The sequence below is a fragment of the Oncorhynchus nerka genome, linkage group LG23, assembly GCF_034236695.1.
Source record: "Oncorhynchus nerka isolate Pitt River linkage group LG23, Oner_Uvic_2.0, whole genome shotgun sequence".
In the NCBI taxonomy this organism is placed as follows: Eukaryota; Metazoa; Chordata; class Actinopteri; order Salmoniformes; family Salmonidae; genus Oncorhynchus; species Oncorhynchus nerka.
This window is the reverse complement of record NC_088418.1, coordinates 24,579,156-24,600,555: the sequence shown is the minus strand read 5'-3', so window position 1 is coordinate 24,600,555 and position 21,400 is coordinate 24,579,156. Positions and strand designations below refer to the sequence as shown.

General features: G+C 41.6%; 2 protein-coding genes across 2 annotated transcripts; both read left to right on the top strand.

Moving 5' to 3' along the window:
• Positions 1-21: 21 nt before the first annotated feature.
• Positions 22-7,993, top strand: tsr3 (TSR3 ribosome maturation factor). Its single transcript, XM_029629408.2, has 6 exons — positions 22-423; positions 2,687-2,897; positions 3,135-3,328; positions 6,624-6,791; positions 7,023-7,077; positions 7,198-7,993. The coding sequence occupies exons 1-6, from the start codon at positions 303-305 to the stop codon at positions 7,364-7,366; spliced, it is 918 nt and encodes a 305-aa protein (XP_029485268.1). The 5' UTR covers positions 22-302; the 3' UTR covers positions 7,367-7,993.
• Positions 7,994-8,858: 865 nt separating this feature from the next.
• pdpk1b (3-phosphoinositide dependent protein kinase 1b) lies at positions 8,859-21,079 on the top strand. Its single transcript, XM_029629403.2, has 14 exons — positions 8,859-8,997; positions 15,095-15,367; positions 15,616-15,658; positions 15,832-15,969; positions 16,120-16,264; positions 16,488-16,585; positions 16,723-16,798; positions 16,960-17,028; positions 17,181-17,277; positions 17,461-17,634; positions 17,818-18,041; positions 18,231-18,288; positions 18,553-18,705; positions 18,897-21,079. Exons 1-14 carry the CDS (start codon positions 8,974-8,976, stop codon positions 19,008-19,010), a joined length of 1,686 nt encoding a protein of 561 aa, XP_029485263.1. The 5' UTR covers positions 8,859-8,973; the 3' UTR covers positions 19,011-21,079.
• Positions 21,080-21,400: the final 321 nt, after the last annotated feature.

Here is a 21,400-nt window from a genome sequence, read left to right as displayed (position 1 = left end):
AAGAAGTCAGCTGACCATAATGCACGGTCTGCGCGTGCGTGTTAGTGCTTCCTTGGTACAGCGTGAGCACATGAAAAGTGAACGAAGTTGTTGTTTATACTTTTATTTGGTCAACTAAAGCGATACAATATCATCTCAAAACAAGAGGAGCGGAGTACACATGTTTTCTATGTCATCTTGGTAGCTTGCTTGGATGTTTACTTCTGTAGGACCAGTTGATTCAAGTGCTACAAAGTCAGGTTAACGTTACATTTTTTTCTCAGTCAATAAACAGTAGGTAGAGAGAGTCTGACAGTTCTGACATGGGGCGAAAGAAGCAGGGTAAATTTGAGCGCCCAGTGAACAAGGGGAAAGATAAACGACACAAGATGAAGGGGAAATCTCTTGAGTGTTTCACAGAAGAGATGCATGATGCATTGCAAGGTACAGTATGCCTCTTCCCGAAACATGTGTCACAGCTAACCAGTCATGTTGTGTGTATGTGTGATCATATAACTTCAACCTGGTCTCAGAGTATGTCGTATTATTCTGTATATAAATCCGAGACTCCATTTAGAATGATATGTTACGTTTAGTATGGTACGTATTCATTTGTATGATCTGTTTTGTATGACATGTTACAAATTACAATTCGTATTATCTATTACTAGGAGTTAGTGGTTAGGGTTCAATTTCGGAGATAGTGGAAGGGTTAGCTAAAAGGGTTAAGGGAAGGATTAGCTAACATGCTAAGTAGATGCAAAATACTTAGTAGTAAGTAGTTGAAAAGAAGATACAATTTTAAAGTTGTCCGTGATAAGATTTGTTATATGCGTAGCCATCCACCGTGAGCAACCACCCTCCTTTCGTTTGTTGCTTTAAGTAACCATCTGTCTTATGTAACCACACCAAACGTTACGTATCATACTAAATGAAGTCCCTCGGATTTACGTATAGAATAATATGAAATGAGTAATGACTGATGTGAGTAACTACAGGCCCATTAGTATACTACCTGTGGTGTCAAAGGTTGTTGAAAAGTGTGTAGCAGAACAACTGATTGCCCACCTCAACAACAGCCCCTTCACATTACACTCCATGCAGTTTGGCTTCAGAGCGAAACACTCCACAGAAACGGCCAACTGCTTTCTTCTGGAAAATGTGAAGTCCAAGATGGACAAAGGGGGTGCTGTTGGGGCTGTGTTTCTGGACCTAAGGAAGGCTTTTGATACTGTTAACCATGAGATTCTCATCACAAAATTGTCCAAGTTCAACTTTTCCCCTGATGCCTTGAGATGGATGAAATCATACCTTGAAGGCAGAACTCAGTGTGTCAGAGTGAGCAATGAGCTGTCGCCCACTCGTAGCTATGATGTGGGCGTGCCCCAAGGGTCAATACTGGGGCCCCTCCTGTTCAGCCTGTACATTAATGATCTGCCTTCTGTCTGTACTGGGTCTGAAGTTCAAATGTATGCAGATGATACAGTGATATATGTGCATGCAAAGAGCAAACAACAAGCTGCACAAGAACTCACTACTGTAATGGTCCAGGTTACAAAGTGGCTCAGTGACTCGTGTTTGCATCTCAATGTGAAAAAAACTGTTTGCATGTTCTTCACAAAGAGGGCAACAGATGCTACTGAGCCAGATGTCTATGTGTCAGGGGAGAAGCTCCAGGTGGTATCCGATTTTAAGTACCTTGGCATCATACTTGATTCCAACCTCTCTTTTAAAAAGCATGTGAAAAAGGTAATTCAAATAACCAAATTCAACCTAGCTAATTTCCGATTTATACGAAATTGTTTGACTACAGAGGTAGCAAAACTGTACTTCGAAACTATGATACTCCCCCACTTAACATACTGCTTGACTAGTTGGGCCCAAGCTTGCTGTACAACATTAAAACCTATTCAGTCTGTCTACAAACAGGCTCTCAAAGTGCTTGATAGGAAGCCCAATAGCCATCATCATTGTCACATCCTTAGAAAGCATGAGCTCTTGAGTTGGGAAAATCTTGTGCAATACACCGACGCATGTCTTGTATTCAAGATCCTTAATGGCCTGGCTCCCCCTCCACTCAATATTTTTGTTAAACAGAAAACCCAGACATATGGCAGCAGATCCACAAGGTCTGCCATGAGAGGTGACTGTATAGTTCCCCTAAGGAAAAGCACCTTTAGTAAATCTGCATTCTCTGTGAGAGCTTCCCATGTCTGGAATACACTGCCATCAGACACACATAACTGCACCACATATCACACTTTCACAAAATGCTTAAAGACATGGCTAAAGGTCAATCAGATTTGTGAACATGGTCCCTAGCTGTGTGTTGCCGCTTTCCATGTTGTCTGTTGTCTGTAGCTTGTGAGGTGTGGAAACACTTTGTTGCTTTTATGAATTTTGTATTGCTGCTTTTTGTTCTGTCTGTATGCTACGTCTTGCTTGTCCTATGTTGCTCTGTCTGTCTGTCTTGCTTGTCCTATGTTGCTATGTCTTGCTTGTTCTATGTTGCTATTGTCTATATTGTAATTGTTTTTAATAACCTGCCCAGGGACTGCGGTTGAAAATTAGCCGGCTGGCTAAAACCGGCACTTTTACTGAAACGTTGATTAATGTGCACTGTCCCTGTAAAAATAAACTTAAACTCAACTCAACTCAAATGCTCTGAGACCAGGTTGGTAACTTGGTTGGTTTTTCTCGGTTTCAGCCAGCCTGCATCCTGATGATGCAGGGGAGGCTGCCCAGGTGAAGTTGCCCTGCCCCCTGGCCATGTGGGAGCTGGGCCACTGCGACCCAAAGCGCTGCACAGGAAGAAAGCTGGTCCGCAAAGGCTTTGTTCACAACCTACGCCTCAACCAGAGGTTCCATGGACTCATTCTGAGCCCCATGGGCACCAAATACGTCTCACCAGCAGACAGGTGAGTGATGCTTTTGACATGGCCAAAACCCTAAGCACATCATTACCACTGATAGATCAAAGGGCTGGATATAATTTTACCATACCTTTACCCTTTCACTGTCTATGAGATCATGGACTTGTTTAACCGACCACAACCAATCAATTTCTAATCAAGATTATTGGGGCATATCGCAATAGTATATGCAAGTATTTGTGCTGTTGAAGTCAGAGTCCTGTGTTTTCCTTTATTTTTTAGGGACATTGTGGCTCAGAATGGACTTGCTGTCATTGACTGCTCTTGGGCTAAACTTGAGGAGACGCCCTTCAATAAGATGATAGGTAGTCATCCTCGGTTGCTACCATACTTGGTTGCTGCCAACCCAGTGAACTATGGGAAGCCCTGCAAGCTGTCTTGTGTGGAGGCTTTTGCTGCCACCTTCTGCATTGTGGGTAAGACATGAGCTATTCTGCAGTTGATTCATAACCTGTGGTGTCGTATCGCATTTACCTGAATAGAAGATTTAACACAAATGCCCAGTGGTCAGATGACGCAGATGCTAAGCTACAGGACTGTTTTGCACAGACTGGAATATGTTCCGGGATTCTTCCAATGGCATTGAGGAGTACACCACATCAGTCACTGGCTTCATCATTAAGTGCATTGGTGACGTCGTCCCCACAGTGACCATACGTACATACCCCAACCAGAAGCTATGAATTACAGGCAACATCCGCACTGAGCTAAAGGGTAGAGCTGACGCTTTCAAGGAGCGGGACTCTAACCCGGGCACTTATAAGATATCCCGCTATGCCCTCAGACGAACCATCAAACAGGCAAAGCGTCAATACAGTACTAAGACTGAATCATACTACACCGGCTCCGACACTCGTCGGATGTGGCAGGGCTTACAAACTATTACAGACTACAAAGTGGGGCACAGCCGCGAGCTGCCCAATGACACGAGCCTACCAGACAAGCTAAATTACTTCTATGCTCGCTTCGAGGCAAGCAACACTGAAGCATGCATGCTAGCTGTGCCACTAGAGAGCCTGGGGTCGACCCCAGGCTATGTCGCAGCCGGCCGCAACTGGGAGACCCATGGGAAGGCACACAATTGGCCCAGCGTCGTCTAGAGGAATATTTGGCTGGCAGGGATGTCCTTGTTCCATCGCGCACTAGCGACTCCTGTGGCAGGTCAGGCACACTGACACAGCCGCCAGGTGTACGGTGTTTCCTCCGACATATTGGTGTGGCTGGGTTCAGTGGGCATGGTGTCAAGAAGCAGTGCGATTGTGTTTCGGAGGATGCACGGCTCTCGAACTTCATCTCTCCCGAGTCCGTACGGGAGTTGCAGCGATGGGACAAGACTGTAACTACCAATTGGGGAGATAAAAGGGTAAAAAAATAATAATAAACAATGTTTTTGGAAAAAAAATTAAATGCATGAGAGCATCAGCTGTTCCGGATGACTGTGTGATCATGCTCTCCACAGCCGCTGTGAGTAAGACCTTTAAACAGGTCAGCATTCACAAGGCCGCAGAGACAGACGGATTATCAGGACGTGTACTCCGAGCATGCGCTGACCAACTGGCAAGTGTCTTCACTGACATTTTCAAACTGTCGCTGACCGAGTCTGTAATACCAAAATGTTTCAAGCAGACCACCATAGTCCCTAAGGTAACCTGCATAAATGACTACCGACCCGTAGCACTCACGTCTGTAGCCATGAAGTGCTTTGAAAGGCTGGTCATTGCTCACATCAACACCATTTTCCCAGAAACCCTAGACCCACTCCAATTTGCATACCGCCTCAACAGATCCACAGATGATGCAATCTCTATTACACTCCACACTGCCCTTTCCCACCTGGACAAAAGGAACACCTACATGAGAATGCTATTCATTGACTACAGCTCAGCGTTCAACACCATAGGGCCCTCAACTCATCACTAATCTAAGGACCCTGGGACTAAACACCTCCCTCTGCAACTGGATCCTGACTTCCTGACAGCCGCCCCCAGGTGGTAAGGCTAGGTAACAACACATCTGCCACGATGATCCTCAACACAGGGGCCCTCGGGAGTGTGCTCAGTCCCCTCCTGTTTATTTTTTATAGACTAGTTGAGAACAAGTTCTCATTTACAACTGTGACCTGGCCAAGGTAAAGCATAGCAGTGTGAACAGACAACAACACAGAGTTACACATGGAGTCAACAATAAACAAGTCAATAACACAGTAGAAAAAAAAAAAAGAGTCTATATACATTGTGTGCAAAAGGCATGAGGAGGTAGGCGAATAATTACAATTTAACAGATTAACACTGGAATGATAAATGATCAGATGGTCATGTGCAGGTAGAGATACTGGTGTGCAAAAGAGCAGAAAAGTAAATAAATGAAAACAGTTTGGGGATGAGGTAGGTAAATAGGGTGGGCTATTTACCGATGGACTATGTACAGCTGCAGCGATCGGTTAGCTGCTCAGATATCAGATGTTTAAAGTTGGTGAGGGAGATAAGTCTCCAACTTCAACGATTTTTGCAATTCGTTCCAGTCACAGGCAGGAGAGAACTGGAAGGAAATTTTGCAAACTATTACTCCCTGTTCCATGACTGCATGCCCAGGCACGACTCCAACACCATCATCAAGTTTGCCGACGACACAACGGTGGTAGACCTGTTCACCGACAACGATGAGACAATCTATAGGGAGGAGGTCAGAATCCTAGCCGTGTGGTGCCAGGATAACAACCTCTCCCTCAACGTGATCAAGACAAAAGAGATGATTGTGAGCTACAGGAAAAGGAGGGCCGGGCATGCCCCCATTCTCATCGACGGGGCTGTAGGGGAGCAGGTTGAGAGCTTCAAGTTCCTTGGTGTCCACATCACCAACGAACTGTCATGGTCCAAACACACCAAGACAGTCGTGAAGAGGGCATGACAACACCTATTCCCCCTCATGAAAATATTTGGCATCGATCCTCAAAAGGTTCTACAGCTGCAACATTGAGAGTATCCTGACTGATTGCATCACTGTCTAGTATGGCAATTGCTCGGCCTCCGACCGCAAGGCACTACAGAGGGTAGTGTGTACGGTCCAGTACATCACTGTGGCTAAGCTTCCTGCCATCCAGGACCTCTATACCAGGCGGTGTCAGAGGATTGCCCTAAAAATGGTCAAAGACTCCAGCCACCCTAGTCACAGACTGTTTACTCTGCTGCCGCACGACAAGCGGTACAGGGGTGCCAAGTCTAGGTCCAAAAGGCTTTTTATCTTCTACCCCCCAACAACTAATTAAAATGGCTACCCAGACTATTTGCATTGTCCCCCTCACCCCCTATTTTACGCTGCTGCTACTCTCTGGTTATTATCTATGCATAGTCACTTTAATTCTTACCTACATGTACATATTACCTCAATTACCTCGACTAACCTGTGCCCCTGCACATTGACTCTGTACCGGTACCCCCTGTATGTAGCCTTGCTAGTTATTTTTCTGCTGCTTTTTAATTATTTTACATTTTAATTTTTTACTTAACTTATTTTTCTTAACTGCATTGTTGGTTAAGGGCTTGTAAGTAAGCATTTCACTGTAAGGTCTACACCTGTTGTATTTTGCGTATGTGACGAATAACATTTGATTTAATCTATACAAATTAATTGGTTTTACCATCAGATTACTTTAGTAGTGTTAAGTGTTGGCAGCGTCATGATCAATCATTAATTAACATGTCTTAAATGCAGGTTTTCAGGACCTGGCTGTGATTCTGCTAAGGAAGTTTAAGTGGGGGACTGTGTTTCTGGATCTGAACAAGACTCTGCTGGATCGCTATGCAGCTTGTCAGTCAGAGGAGGAGCTGCTGGCTGTGGAGAAAGAGTACCTTAACACCCCTCCTGAGAAAGAAGAGTTTGGTAAGTTACTGTTGGAGAGGTTTGGGATCAAATCCCAGGAAATATTTGGAGTTGAGTGAGGGGTGAATGTTTAGCCATACAAGAAGGTGTTAAGACTGGTATGCCTTCAGAGAGAGCACTATTGATGTCATACATATAAAGCTTAGTCTTTAACATATTTTACTTTGAGTGTTTGTGTATTTCTTCAGAGACTGTCTTGAACCAAAAATGTCTAATCCATTGTCTTTGCAGATCCATTCGATGTTGACTCAGGGAGAGAATGCATGAATCTCAACAGACCCCCTCGGTAATAAAGACCCATTGCTTTGTATTGAATTGAAAATCATAATATATTTAATTAATTTCAGTTTCACATTTGTTATGCAAACTTTGTTGGTAAATGGTATTGCATTTCATCTTTGTTTAGTGTTGCTGAGGAAGAGGATGATACAGAGAGTGATGGTGAGGAAGCTGGAAGTTCTGGAACATCAGAAGATGACAACGGTGATGTCAAAGAGGAAGAGGACGATGGGGGAAAGGATAGAGAAACTGGAGATGAGGAGGAAGAGCTAGGAGAGTCATCAAAAGTGCAATGAAAAATGTGGATATACTGGGGACTTTGAGGAGAATGGCAAGACTTATTCACTATGTGAAATTGAGTCCCTTTGTTTACTAAACATTGTGTAGGTTTACATGGACACTAATTCGATATTAAACGGATTATGGCAATTGGCCAAGTATGGCAATAGGCATGTAAACAGTTTACTCTGTTTATCTTAATCGTCATATGGTTACAATCGAAGTAAGCATATGTCGATTAAAACACCTGGTTTTCTGAAAAATATTTTGAATTATTAGGACATATAAACTGCGTTATCCTCGTTCTAGTAGTGTATTTGATTTGCCAGCACCAGTAGGTCAAGCCTCCCTCTTGAGGGAGTGAAGTGAGTTTGGAAAAACTGAAAGTAGGCTATACATTTGGAAATACTTTTCAAGTACAAACTATATGTCCGAACTCAGAATCGAGTAGGTTTTGCAAAAATAACATGTTCTACCACAGCGACCGTTTATTTTGATTGGTGATTTTTATGCATTTATTTCTCATCAGGTAGCCTGATTCCAGATGTGTCCATGTAAACAGGATTATTAGGGAAATCGTTCATTTTGCAAAGCATGTTAACGTTTTAAACGAACTATTAAATTAATCTCTCTATCAACAATAATCGTATTATTGTGTGCATGTATCCTTAGACAGTGTCTATACATTCTTAATTCAGTCAAATTGAATTGACGAGTATTACATTGAATTGAATGTAACGCAATTACGCCTCTTAATACATGTTTATGTGTCAATTATGTGAGTTTAAAAAATAGGATATTGTAGCGAATTTAACCCAACACTTAGTGACATCGTCAAGGTGTAACGGTTAAGGTCTTGGTTTTGACGGTCGCTGAACCTGGGATCGAGTCCCGGTCAGGGCTACACCCTGAATTTGCTACACTGGCGTCAGAAGTGGGAGGTCGGGGGTGTGTACACGTCAGGAACTTTGTTATAGAGAATCGTGGGGACACGTTCTCACAAAAAAAAGGGGTAATGTAGCCACCTCGACAAGAGATGCATAACAGTTAAGGTGTTAGCTTGACAGTCGTTAGACGCGGGTTCGAGTCCCTGTCAGGGCTACCCACCGAATTCCCTACAATATGAACAAGAAAAGTAGCAGAGATGGGTATTCAATGACATAGGCATCAACAGCAAAGATAAGATATTGAGTATGAAAAGTGTGTGGATGGTAGAAAATATATTTGAACATGGGTTGTACTTAGACATACTAAGTTTCAAACATTTGAAAGAAGACCATGACATGAAGCATCTGCAGTGTGAATACTATATACAGTAAAGGCCTATTATTATATAGCCGTAACGTATTTCGTATGCTGCTGGTTATTAGTTATGCGATTTGAAATAGAACTAGACGTTTTGGAATTTTTTCCTGAAACGACTATCGCCGTCTTCACATTGACGAGGTTCAGTCGAAACGATGCGAAGGGGGCGGATACAGGGAAGTAGGCCTATCATCTTCTGTCTTTGCGGTAACATTGTTGTGGAACGACGTCACAGCTGGAAAAATGAAGGTGCAGAGGCAGCCATTAATGGAGGTTCTGTAATCATTTTTCCCCAAATAAATACTAGCGGAAAACTTCCATGGCAAGAGCTACAAGTCAAATAGTGAGTATTGGCTCTTTCTTCCGAATTTCAATTCGAAGCCGTTGCTCAAGATGTATTGTTTGGCGGCAGTTTGACAACATTTTCGATGTGTTAGGCCCTCATTTAAAACAGCGCAGCAGTACGAGGACCTCTGACTAGCTAACCAAAACATTTCGACCAGTTACAAGGAATAGTCGAAACGACCATATGAAAATATATTTGCACCTTGGTGAACTTCTAGTGAAATGGTTTGAAAACGTGCCCCAATGTATGGATGGAAATGGTCGCTTTCACTGCTTTTTTCGTCCTTATTCTATCTAGTTTAGCCAATCCATTTTAACGGATTCCAGTGCCAATGGGCTGCATTGGCTAACCTAGCATGAGGACGAAAATTGCCGTTTAATTAAATACTGCTAACGTTAGCTAGCTAGATTAAATCTTCTCGATTTGACAAATTGTAGTGGGACAAATAGTAACTAACGGTACAAGACGCGGTCCATCCCTTTGAGGTACCTAGCTAACGTTACGTTTTCAAACCTTTTTTTCACTTCAAGTTCACGGAGCTTGTTTGACTAACAGTTAGCTTGATTACTATTACTATGTTGGTTTTGTTAGCAAATAGAAACATTAACTTAACGTTATAGCTAGGTAGTTTTACATTGTTTGAAATGTGGTAACGTTAACGACTACGTAGATACTTTCGGCTATTCTTTTGGCTAAATTAGCTAATTTGTCAATGAAGTTATCCTGCCAGCATGCTAGCTCGCTTTACTTTTAGCTAACGTGAGTTGAATTCCAGGTTGTTAGCCAGCCAGCCAACTTGGCGGTTGACTATCCAACACAGTAACTTTGCTAACCGTTGCTACCAAGCAAAGCAAATAGATTGCGAACTAGTTCATGTTTTCAATATTTAGATTTTAAAATGGCTAACGTTAGTTATACTGCTAGTGGGCAAGGGCTAACGTTAGCTATTTTGAAAGTAACTTGATATCTAGATAGCTGTGTCAACTTACTACCACTAGTTAATTAGGTAGGACGCTAACTTGTTGATACTTGAAGCGTCAGCTCTAGAATTAGCCGATGATGCTAACAAACTAGTTGGTTACGTTAGCAGACTGAGACCCATGTAATGTCGCATCCTAGCTGCATAACCGAATCAATACGATGTAACGTTAGGTAGTTCGCCGATGGATAAGGAACCAATCTGGCCACACCTTGTTGTGTGTCGCGGTCGACGAGCTACAGTAGCTGCTCGCTCGAGATTTCATTTGTCCGTGTTCGACTAATAATAATAATAATACATGTCTCCCTTTTGCTAAACTGCCTAACTAGCTGAAAAAGCTAGCTAGCTTCTACTTTCCCAGCATATACTGGGTAGCAAGCTAACGTTCGCATGTTAACTCAGTTTACAATTTTGGATTGGATATTTATAAAATCTAAAGCTTTTCATTTGGCCGGTGATAGGTCTTTAGATAGTGCTTGTATGTTTGCCATTTTAAAGATTCTGAACATTCGTGATGCTTGCTTACTAAAAGAAACAACCGTTGGGCGTCCTCGCTCACATTCGCAAACTGTTATCCAATGCTAATTTGTTTAAGATTAGCTAGCTAGTTAATGACAGGATGGTAGGCGGGATGCTAGTTAGCTATTTGCTTAGGAAAATGCACCACATGATATAATTGTTTTTTGAGCACCAGTCAATAAAAAAAAAATATTGTCATGAATTTAATCGTATAAGCATTTGGTGTCGACCATTTGACGTCTCTCACTGGAGGACGTAAGTGGGATTTTTCTTCCATGGAAAGGGTTGGGTCGGGAGTTTATCTACTTCACATTGTCTTGTCAACTAGATACATCTCCACCCCTTGCGATTAAATTGCCCCATAGTGAGCATAAGGTATGAGGTCACTTACTGATCACGATGACCTAAATAGCTAGATGATTCAAGAATGCCTACGTTATATTAATGTCATTTTTGTTGCCTTGAAGTTTTGCCTCATCCTCAACTGAGCATGTCTTGAGTGGAACGAGCCCAAGGTTGTAAATAGAACATAATGCTCTTCACCTGTGCTCAGACTTGGGCTTGGAGCCCTGCCAACTATCCTTATTACACTTAGCCAACCTGTCTTCCAGACATGACAAAATGTATAGAAACAACACATGACTCAAAAGTGCAAAGGAAATACTGTCCCCTGACAGTGGGGATTATATATATTTTTTTACCTTTATTTAACTAGGCAAGTCAGTTAAGAATAAATTCTTATTTTCAATGACGGCCTAGGAACAGTGGGTTCCTAGGGGCAGAACCACAGATTTCTCCCTTGTTAGCTCGGGGATTTGAACTTGCAACCTTCCGGTTACTAGTCCAATGCTCTAACCACAAGGCTACCCTGCCGCCCCAAATTAACATGTCTTTATTAGATTCTCTCATGCACATGTCGACAGTTTGGTACAGTGTGCTTTCCTGCACATGTCTAGGTTGAGTTAGCCTGCCTCCTTATGGGGCCCTCAGACCCTCCAGAGAACAGAGTTTGAGCTGTTTTTTCACACCTACACTCTTAAAGAACTGTAACTGAACATGGCATAGCGTAGCCCTTTACACTCCTACCCATATAGAGTTTGAAAATGGCTGTGTGCCTAAATTGGCTGTACAGTAAGATATGCTATACAGGACTTCAGAGCTCAGGGTTTGCGCTTCCTGACAGCCGTTCTGAACTTGAGTGCTGCACACCGCAAGAAGTTGCCTCTATCCCTCCTGCTTATTGGAAACGGTTGTAATAGTTTTTCGTCTGAGTGAGGGAAATGCTGTTAATTAAGAGGAGTTGATGTATTTGGAATGATGAGAGGTTGAGGATAATAAGTACCTTTGTCATACAAGCAAGCCAAACACCCTTGAGTCCAAATGTGCATTTCACATTTCTATATCATAAACGTTGACACTGTATATTACATGAGTTTTATGATCACTACGTTTGATGTACTGTTAAAAGATGACATGGCTTTATACCTTGGGTCATTCTGAACAGAATGAGTCTGTTTGCTGTATTGTGAAGAAAATTTGACCACGCATCTGAATGCCCTCATGACTCCATTCTATGCGTACCACAATTACAATCTGCCTCTATGAATTGCCTTGTGACAGCCGAACAATGTAAGATCCTATTTTCTAATGTTGGCGGTATTACTAGCTTTCAAATGATGCCCACCTTACCCAGATTGTGATTTCTACTGGACTGTTTTTGGATTGTGTTAACAACATTAATTGTGTGATGTAGGGGATACAGGGCTATGTTCCAAACAAAACAAGTGTGCGTGCTCTAGTTCCTCAATGGCACAGCTATGATCGCATTATTCTTATCATGTTACTGAATGTATCCAGTAGAGGTTGACCGATTAATCGGAATGGCCGATTAATTAGGGCCGACTTCAAGTTTTCATAACACTCGGAAATCGGTATTTTTGGACACCGAATAGTCAGTTTAAATTATTATTATTTTTTAATTTAAATTTAATTTTTTTACACCTTTATTTCATCTTTATTTAACTAAGCAAGTCAGTTAAGAACACATTCTTAATTTCAATGACGGCGTAGGAATGGTGAGTTAACTGCCTCCTTCAGGGGCAGAACGACATATTTTTACCTTGTCAGCTCGGGGATTCAATCTTGCAACCTTAGTTAACTAGTCCAACGCTCTAACCACCTGCCTCTCATTGCACTCCACGAGGAGACTGCCTGTTACGCGAATGCAGTAAGCCAAGTTAAGTTGCTAGCTAGCATTAAACTTATCTTATAAAAAAAACAATCATAATCACTAGTTAATTACACATGGTTGATGATATTACTAGTTTATCTAGCGTGTCCTGCGTTGCATATAATCGATGCGGTGCGTATCGTTGCTCCAATGTGTACCAAACCATAAACATCAATGCCTTTCTTAAAATCAATACACGGAAGTATATATTTTTAAACCTGCATATTTACCTAAAATAAATCCAGGTTAGCAGGCAATATTAACCAGGTGAAATTGTGTCACTTCTTTTGCGTTCATTGGACGCAGAGTCGGTGTATATGCAACAGTTTGGGCCACCTAATTTACCAGAATTCTACGTAATTATGACATACATTGAAGGTTGTACAATGTAACAGGAATATTTAGACTTATGGAGATAAAATACGGAACGGTTCCGTATTTCACTGAAAGAATAAACATCTTGTTTTCGAGAGGATAGTTTCCGGATTCGACCATATTAATGACCTAAGGCTCGTATTTCTGTGTGTTATTATGTTATAATTAAGTCTATGATTTGATAGAGCAGTCTGACTGAGCGATGGTAGGCACCAGCAGGCACGACAGCATTCATTAAAACAGCACTTTCGTGCGTTTGCCAGCAGCTGTTTATGACTTCAAGCCTATCAACTCCCGAGATTAGGCTCGTGTAACCGATGTGAAATGGCTAGCTAGTTAGCGGGGTGTGCGCTAATATCGTTTCAAACATCGCTCACTCTGAGACTTGGAGTGGTTGTTCCCCCTGCTTTTGTGGAGCGATGGGTAATGCTGCTTTGAGGGTGGCTGTTGTCGTTGTGTTCCTGGTTCGAGCCCAGGTAGGAGCGAGGAGAGGTACTGAAGCTATACTGTTACACTGGCAATGCTAAAGTGCCTATACGAACATCCATTAGTCAAATGTTAATGAAATACAAATAGTATAGAGAGAAATAGTCCTATAATAACTACAACCTAAAACTTCTTACCTGGGAATATTGAAGACTCATGTTAAAAAGAACCACCAGCTTTTATATGTTCTCATGTTCTGAGCAAGGACCTTAAACATTTTTTTTACATGGCACATATTGCACTTTTACTTTCTTCTCCAACACTTTGTTTTTGCATTATTTAACCCAATTGAACATGTTTCATTCTTTATTTGAGGCTAAATTGATTTGATTGATATATTATATTAAAATAAGTGTTAATTCAGTATTGTTGTAATTGTCATTATTACAAATAAAAATAAAAATTTAATTGGCCGATTTTAATCGGTAGTGGCTTTTTTGGTCCTCCAATAATCGGTATTGGCTCTGAAAAATCATAATCGGTCGACCTCTAGTATCCAGTGTATTTTCAGATTTCGTTATCAACAAATGTGGCAAAAAGTACAGTCAAATGTAAAATGCACATAAAATCAATTGTAATGTTTGGATTGAGTCTTATCAGGTGAACGGTTGTGTACTCACTATTAGTCACATTTTTTCCATAATCTCTAAACTGTTCCCTTTTAATTGCTACCATGGTTATGCATCTGCTTTCAATATTTCTTCTGTTAGAAACATTTCAATTTAGCCCTATCCACTTAACCCTTTACACTACACACATCGCACCGAATGTGGATTTCCCATTCATCTACCGATTGTTCACTGCACTGTTGACAGTTGTCAGACTGCAGACATTTTCATGCGTTTATACATGTGAAGACAGTGCAAACTGATTTTATAAGTACTCTCGGCAGGAAAACGCTATTGGTGTGTTTGAGACAAGACATTAAACATCATATTTGATTGGTCACATACACGTGTTTAGCAGATGTTATTGCTGGTATAGCAAAATGCTTGTTTCTAGCTCCCAACAGTGCAGTAATATCTAACAATTTCACAATACACACATCTAAGTAAAGGAATGGAATTAAGAATATATAAATATTTGGATGAGCAATGTCAGATCGGCATAGACTAAGATACAGTATATACATATGAGATGAGTAATGCAAAATATGTAAACATTACAGTGACCGGTATTCCATTATTGAAGTGGCCAGTGATTTCAAGTGTATGTATATAGGGCAGCAGCCTCTAATGTGTTGGTGATGGCTATTTAACAGTTGGATGGCCTTGCGATAGAAGCTGTTTTTCAGTCTCTCGGTCACAGTTTTGATGCACCTGTACTGACCTCGCCTTCTGGATGATAGTGGGGTGAACAGGCAGTGGCTCGGTTGGTTGTTGTCCTCAATCATTCACATAACTGAGAAAATTTGATGATTTAGATAGCCCCAAGTGTAGACAGACAATCATGCCTATGCTGTGGGTAAGTCACCTAATGTCGCCCCTTTCTCCTCTACCTTACAGTATGATGTTGTGCCCATTCAATCCAGCGTTGTCATCTGTTCCTGCCCACATCCATCAATGGTAAGAAATCAGCCCGACTCCTGCTCGCCACTTGGTATCCCAGGCGCAAGTAGCAGCCACTGTCCTAGCATGGATGGCCCCACCTCTGAGTCCCGGGCTCCGGGCAAGCCTACCAGCCAGGGCTCCGAGCTCCGGCAGGCCCCCCAGCCGCGCAAAAAGAGGCCAGAGGACTTCAAATTCGGCAAGATACTAGGAGAGGGCTCGTTCTCAACCGTATGTAGCCTGCATTCCATTTTTACTTACGAATTAGTCTCAGATAGATGGTGTTACACACAAGCATTTTTGTAGTCATATACTCCAGTGACTCAACTTCAATTAATGTTTATTGTAAAGGAATGGCTGAGTAGTTTCAATGGATTTTAAATTAGCCTGGCACCTCATTTACCAGGGTGATGAAGTGGTCTACTGCTTTAGTTGTAGAAATATATTTTCTTCAAACATTGTATATTTTTTTTCTCTAGGTTGTCCTTGCAAGAGAACAGGCAACGGCAAAAGAATATGCAAGTAAGTTGAAATGTAGGCATTCACGTCGAACTCCGCTTCCATGTGCAATACCTGTTTCTCTTCAATGGTATTTTCTCAGATTAAGGATTGTCAGAAGTGCAAAGTTTCTGTTTATTGTGTTTTCTTTTCTGCTATTTACCCTCAACTTCACCCCTAATTTTTCTCTCTTCCAGTAAAAATTTTGGAGAAGCGGCATATTATGAAGGAGAACAAGGCACAGTACGTGAAAAGAGAAAGGGATGTGATGTCAAACCTAGATCACCCATTCTTTGTCAAACTCTACTTTACATTTCAAGATGATGAAAAGTTGTGTATCCTTTAATAAGACGAGACCACGATGACTCGGAGCCTGGCTGCATCACCCACTTGCTTAGCAACTTATCTTGTCTGTATGATTCAAATGTTTTGTCTCTTGTTTGTGTTCCTTTGACGTGAAGTTTTCCTTAACAACTTGCTATCAGATTTTGGCCTTAGCTATGCTAAGAATGGAGAGCTTTTGAAATATATTCGCAAAATCGGTTCTTTTGATGAGACCTGTACTAGATTCTACTCGGCGGAAATTGTTTGCGCACTAGAATATTTGCATGAGAAGGGGATTATTCACAGGTAGGAAATGTCTGAACCGGTAAGCCTGTCATATGTTACAGGATATTCTAGTTCAATTTATATAATACATTTTAACATGACATTTTACAATATTTGTATGAATAACTAGACTTGTAAACTTGCTGCCACTTAACACAAATGAGCCCTTCTTGCTATGCCATATTCTGTTATTGAAAATGTAGGTTGACTAGGTTCCCTCACATTTGCTTATTTTGTCTTTCAGAGACCTTAAACCTGAGAATATTTTACTGAGCGAAGACATGCACATCCAAATAACAGACTTTGGAACAGCAAAGCAATTATCTTCCGATAGCAAACAAGGTAGATGTTTATCAACAGGAAGCAATAATTGCAATTTATTCCTCCCTGAACATTCCCTTATTTGATGTTTTTAGTTTAATACCCAAATTTGATCTCTTTACCGTTTTGATCAGTCACATCCTCTTATTGTTTTGCAGCGAGAGCGAACTCCTTTGTAGGAACTGCGCAGTATGTGTCTCCAGAGCTGCTGACAGAGAAATCTGCTTGCAAGAGGTAACTGGGATTCGAGCATGGAGGACCTCTTCATAACTCACTCGGTTTTCTTCTACTCCTTTTCAGTGTTGTGCCAATGCATTGTTTTCCCATGCAGTTAGTGAATTTCTGTCCTTCTCCGATAGGATATCATATTGATATCAACTGGTTGTGTGTTTCAGCTCTGACCTCTGGGCCTTGGGATGCATAGTCTATCAGCTGGTGGCTGGGCTACCACCCTTCAGAGCTGGGTAAGTAGAGCACGATGTCTGCTTGTGGCCTCTCACCTTTTTTGTTTTAGGCTAGTACTAAACTTGTGATAAACTCATCTGGATATTACGTTTTATGGAGCTGCTCTTACTTCTACTTCACAAACTGTCCTTCTGTGCTTACTTCCAACCAGAAACGAGTACCTAATATTCCAGAAGATAATCAAGCTGGAGTATGAATTTCCAGAGAAGTTCTTCCCCAAAGCGAAAGATCTTGTTGAACAGCTTTTGGTAGGTCTTGTTTTCATCAATATATTCAAAGTATTTCTGTAATATGAGCACTGTAGTACAGGATTCTACAACATGTTATGGTGAATCTCTCGATTATCCAGACTGGATTAATAAATTGTAGTAAAATTAGAAGGCTATGGATCAGTGTGTTTGTGTATATTAATGCGATTCTGTTTCTCTCAGTCGCTGGACCCCTCCAAGAGAATCGGTTGCGAGGAGATGGGAGGGTACGACCCCCTGAGGGGACACCCGTTCTTCGAGACCATCTCCTGGGGAGACCTCCATGTGCAGACGCCACCCAAGCTCACCCCCTACCTGCCAGCCATGTCTGAGGATGACGAGGACTGCTATGGAAACGTGAGACACTTCCACCCATACTTAGAACTTGGCAACAAGAAACTTGGCCACCGTGTCATATTGGCTTGTGGTGATTTTTCAAGAATCCTGTTAATTCATAGGATCTATATCTTTGTGTCATGTACAAGCCCATGCAATAATCCAACTAACCACCTTCTGCCCCCATCTCCTGTATTTCCCCAGTATGATGACCTCCTGAGCCAGTTCAGCAGCATGCAGGTGGCCCAGTCCAGCTCGTCCCACTCGCTCTCCACGCCTGAGACCATTCCCCCAGCGCCGCAGAGGTCCAGCAGCAACATCGAGCAGTACATCCACGACCTGGACAACAACTCGTTTGAGCTGGACCTGCTGTTCTCCGAGGAGGAGAAGCAGCTGCTGCTGGACAAACAGACGAGTGGAAACCCCTGGTGAGCCCCACTCTGAGGAACTCTCTCATTGCAATTATTATTATTTTTAAATTCGGTTTGACCATGAACATTTGACGTTGGAATGTACATTGATAGTTTGAAGTGTGTTGTAAGAACTTTTTTGTTTACATCGCTTAGCTTTGCTTGGAAGTACTTGCTTATAACCCTTACAATTACTGGCTTACGCAGGCACCAGTTTGTTGAGAATAATTTGATCCTGAAAATGGGCCCAGTGGATAAACGGAAGGTGAGTGGAAGCCAAATTTTACATCACATCTCCAGAGTTTTCATAGTAAGTAAGTTCATAAGAGTATCACTTTGAACTTACCAAATGTTTAGTTGTTGACAATGAGGAGCAGTGTTTGTGTGTAGTTTCACTTGTTTGAGCCGGAGAAAGCTGATTCTAGGTCAGCAGCGAAGGGGAATACCACCTCTGGTGTGTAATGCCACTCTCTTAGAACTAGCCCCCTCTGGTGGTGATCTCATGCCATGTCTCATGATTCCATTGCAGGGCCTGTTTGCTCGACGGAGACAGCTGCTCCTCACTGAAGGGCCACACCTGTACTACGTGGACCCTGTCAACAAGGTCCTGAAGGGGGAGATCCCCTGGTCCCCTGAGCTGCGTCCAGAGGCCAAGAACTTTAAGACCTTCTTTGTTCACACGGTAAATGTTAACTGCAATTAACACTTATTGACGACACTGTAATGACTGTAGAAAAAAGTATACTGGCAAAAAGCAACAGTTTGTAGCTTCAAACTGACATGATCACAAACTCTGGTCTCTTCTGACTATATTGACTTTCTCAGCTTTTAATGGTTTTTTAAAATTTGATCTTTGTTGGCATTTATTTACAGCCCAATCGAACATACTATCTGATGGACCCGAGTGGAAATGCAGACAAGTGGTGTAAGAAGATCCAGGAAGTGTGGAGAAAGATCTATCACAAGCACCAAAATCTTGGTCTATAGGAGAGCAGTTCCTCCTGCGCCACTCCTTCCTCCTAGCTCTGAGGCCGATCACGGAGCAGAGTAACACCCTCCTGAGTGCCCTTCACAGCAATGTAAAAAAAAAAAAAAAAAAAAAGAAGAAGAAGAAAAAAACTATTTTAGAGACGCTAGCATCTATGGCATCTAGACCTTGTTTATTTTCCTTCTCTGAAATAAGCAGAACCAATAGGGAGAAAAAAAGACCATGGGATTTAAAGGTTTGCTTTGCTTGTTCTTTGTGCTCTCTGTGAGGCTTCTAAATGCATTTTTCCACGTGTTGATGTGACTGCTTCCATGCACATCGGCATCTTGTATATTCTGCAAGGGAAAGGGAGAGGAAAGGCTTGTCTGTATAATTCCACTGGCATAAGGTACCATTCGGACCACCTGAGTGCAAGGACTGGTTTCCTTGTTCAACCACAAAACACAATCCAGCATCACTTGTATACCAGAGCCTATCCCAACACAGTATGACACTCAACCCAGTTCTTAATCCAACATTGTATGCCTCTGTGATCAGACCTGAACTTCACATACTCCATACTTAGAGCAGACTATTGCCTGGTTCAGTATCGCACTGCAACCAGGCACTAACCAAATAAACTATATTTTTAGTCTGACCCCCATTGTCCACAGAGTATAATATTTTAATTGGTTTTCAAGGCTCTTGGTACTTAATGATTGCAGTTCAGTTTGGGTCTGTAGGTTAATGTTTCGGAGTGGATCGCTTGTCCCCAAAGTGAGGCGTAGCTCTGCTTCAGCATTGGTTCTCCGGAGACTGAGGACAGTCCCTAATAGTAGATCCATTACATTGCCAATACGGGGTAGGTGAACATGCCACTAGCTTGTACTCTCTTATCATAAGACCTGCTTAGCTTTCCTGCACGGCCAGTTTTGTAGCTCAGCCTTGTCTGCTTCTCTCCCAGGGCACTGGCGATGTAGTTTTATTAAAGTTAAGGTGGGTATTTTGACTGCATTGGCAACCATGGCTAATATTATTGAATTATTTGGCTGTTCTTTACCATTCACTGGCTATTTCTTTGTGGTTTGAATACTTTTAGTTTTTTGGGGGTGGGGATTGTCGGTTCATCTTAAGTATGTCCTGTTTAAAACTAAATCTAATGCTGACCACCATGTTGAACAGCTTTGGTGATAAGGAAAGCATCAACAGAGCATTACATCCATAATACTATACTATCATTTCTTGGAAGCAATCACAGTAAAGCTGTAGGCCCAGGGCAAGTTGGCAGCTTTGCCTTGTTTGGGTTAAGGTTCATTGGGAGTGTTCCTATGGTTTTTCTACAATGTGATACCTGGCCCAATTATGGCCCATGTATCAAGCGATTGATTTGCCTTTTGTGACTGGAGCGAGTGAATAGTAGCCGCAGGCCTCTGGTTTGGGCTGAACGTGCTTTGATGTCAGCTAAATGGTATCTGATCCAAATAAGAGATGAAATTGCTGTATCTATCTCTCTAAAGTAAGGAAACACTATAGAAAGTGTTTGCTCTCTTGCTAGACTTTTTTTTTTTTTTATCAAGTTGGGCGGCAGTCGGTTACATTGTATGTAATACTCTACCTGGTTTGTAACCGACTAGAACTGTGATGTACAGACAATGTATTATTGAACTCTGAAGCAAGAAATGCAATGATATTAGGATACAGTTTTTGTATTTTTATTCTTGTATAAGGTTATTTGATGGCTATTGTTTAGCCTCTAGTTCATTCTGTGTTATTTAAATTCTAATATATGAATCATATTTGGATTGAAGTCATGTTCAGGGGCCATGTTGTGTATGTATTGAGATGTAAAGCCTTTGAATGTGAATAATTATTGTAAACTATAATATTTTACAGCTTTTTTTTCTTACTATATCATATACATTTTCTATTTGCTCAGTAATTTAATCATATTTCTGATAATTTAATGAATCTGTTCATTCTCTCTCTCTGATTATTTGTGCGCTAGGTCAGTAGTTGAATGATGAATTTTCCACGTAATGCTTGGTAGTCCAGTAATTAAAGCATGTAGGGATTTAGGCATACAATAAAACCATGCCTCTTGTCTTCTGTTACAACCAGACATAATACATGTGTAATGTTTCAGCAGTCATGCATCTGTCCATCAGTTTTCTGCATAGTGTTAAATTGATACAATATAAAGGCTTGCAAGAAAGTGTTAAAATTCCAACATAGCTCTAGAAATGTAAGTAGGTCTATTGTATCCTGATTTCAATAATATGTTGTGTACATTGATAGGAATGTTATGTATTTCAGAGATACGTTTGACAGTTTTCTGCCCTTTGCTCACTGCATATTATGCTATAAGTGGTGTGGTAGGCCTCTAGTAGATGGAGGAAAAGGAGTGGTATCG

What these genes read in the sequence shown, in the direction of transcription:
- tsr3 (XM_029629408.2), top strand. Translation starts at nt 303, where the DNA reads ATGGGGCGAAAGAAGCAGGGTAAATTTGAGCGCCCAGTGAACAAGGGG. An exon ending in TACGTCTCACCAGCAGACAG is followed by an intron (nt 2,898 to 3,134) that starts GTGAGTGATGCT and finishes TTTATTTTTTAG; the next exon opens with GGACATTGTGGCTCAGAATG. An exon ending in TCCTGAGAAAGAAGAGTTTG is followed by an intron (nt 6,792 to 7,022) that starts GTAAGTTACTGT and finishes TTGTCTTTGCAG; the next exon opens with ATCCATTCGATGTTGACTCA.
- pdpk1b (XM_029629403.2), top strand. Translation starts at nt 8,974, where the DNA reads ATGGCAAGAGCTACAAGTCAAATA. An exon ending in AACGGCAAAAGAATATGCAA is followed by an intron (nt 15,659 to 15,831) that starts GTAAGTTGAAAT and finishes TCTCTCTTCCAG; the next exon opens with TAAAAATTTTGGAGAAGCGG. An exon ending in GAGAAGGGGATTATTCACAG is followed by an intron (nt 16,265 to 16,487) that starts GTAGGAAATGTC and finishes TTTGTCTTTCAG; the next exon opens with AGACCTTAAACCTGAGAATA.